Source organism: Acyrthosiphon pisum, unplaced genomic scaffold (assembly GCF_005508785.2).
Source record: "Acyrthosiphon pisum isolate AL4f unplaced genomic scaffold, pea_aphid_22Mar2018_4r6ur Scaffold_7186;HRSCAF=7762, whole genome shotgun sequence".
NCBI lineage: Eukaryota > Metazoa > Arthropoda > Insecta > Hemiptera > Aphididae > Acyrthosiphon > Acyrthosiphon pisum.
The window spans coordinates 1-1,020 of NW_021777021.1; the positions used below are offsets into that span (position 1 = coordinate 1).

Below are 1,020 nucleotides of genomic sequence, written 5' to 3' on the forward strand. Positions count from 1 at the left end.
CACTGCACATAAAATCTGAAATCCTCTGAATTAATAACCCGTGATAGCTTAAAAGGTAAATCTCCATCATACCATGTTAAAAGCATGGTCCGCATCACTCCTAAGTATACCAAATGCATTATGTCAAGAATGATAGAATGCACAAAATCAATTCCAGGTATTTTTACTAAACATGTATCAACTAATCGATAATTTGGATCTATCCAATTAATAAAATCATCACTTGTTCTAGTACGACAATTAAGATCAGTAAAAACTCGCTTATTATTAAGAGTAGTACCTCGCACGGTACACCTGGTACAAGAATAGTAGCCGCCATGACCTTTAATGCCTAATATATCTTTTTTCGCAGGTGCGTCACAGACAAAGCCAACAATTTTAACAAACATATTTGTGCCATTAGCAGTTAAAAAACCTTTTTCTGACAATTCTATGGTTTTTAATACAAATGGAGTTAAAAAATTACCCATATCATTAGGTTTTTGGAAACCGTAGTAAAGTCCAATAGGAAAAACTATTTTTTGAAGTTCAGGGACATTAACAATTGAAACCAATATAGGAATTGCTTGGCCTGGAGAACTTTTATATAAAGGAAGGCCGTCAATGTTTATTAATAAATGTAATTCATGGACATGACAGTCAAATGATGAAATCAAGCGTTTTAATTGACTTTCCAAACCAAAATGAATACAGGGTGATTGATTAAGCGTAAAACACTCATTATCTCAAAAAGTATTCACTTTTTTCAAATTTTTTTTTTTTCAAAATTTTTGATCTATGCTGCTCTAGAATTATATAATTTTTTTATATTTTTCACCCTTATATTTATTAGGTAAACCACCATCAACTTTTGATTTTCAAATGGCAACCCATACTAAAAATTTCATAATTTAGTAAGGCTTTTTTTCTCATGAATTATCACGTTTAAATTTTCATTTTTCGTTTATCCGTTGACGAGATACAACTCCTCAAAGTTGGGGTGTTTTGAGAGGTGTTTGTGTGTAAATGCGTTATACCTAG

The 1,020-nt window shown here is 31.4% G+C and overlaps 1 protein-coding gene across 1 annotated transcript; it reads right to left on the bottom strand.

Moving 5' to 3' along the window:
• Window positions 1-38: 38 nt before the first annotated feature.
• On the bottom strand, window positions 39-669 carry LOC103311576 (the record flags this gene model as incomplete). The annotated part of the gene is made up of 1 exon (XM_008191238.1): window positions 39-669. A coding segment is annotated over one exon (631 nt), but the record flags the coding sequence as incomplete, so codon positions are not given.
• Window positions 670-1,020: the final 351 nt, after the last annotated feature.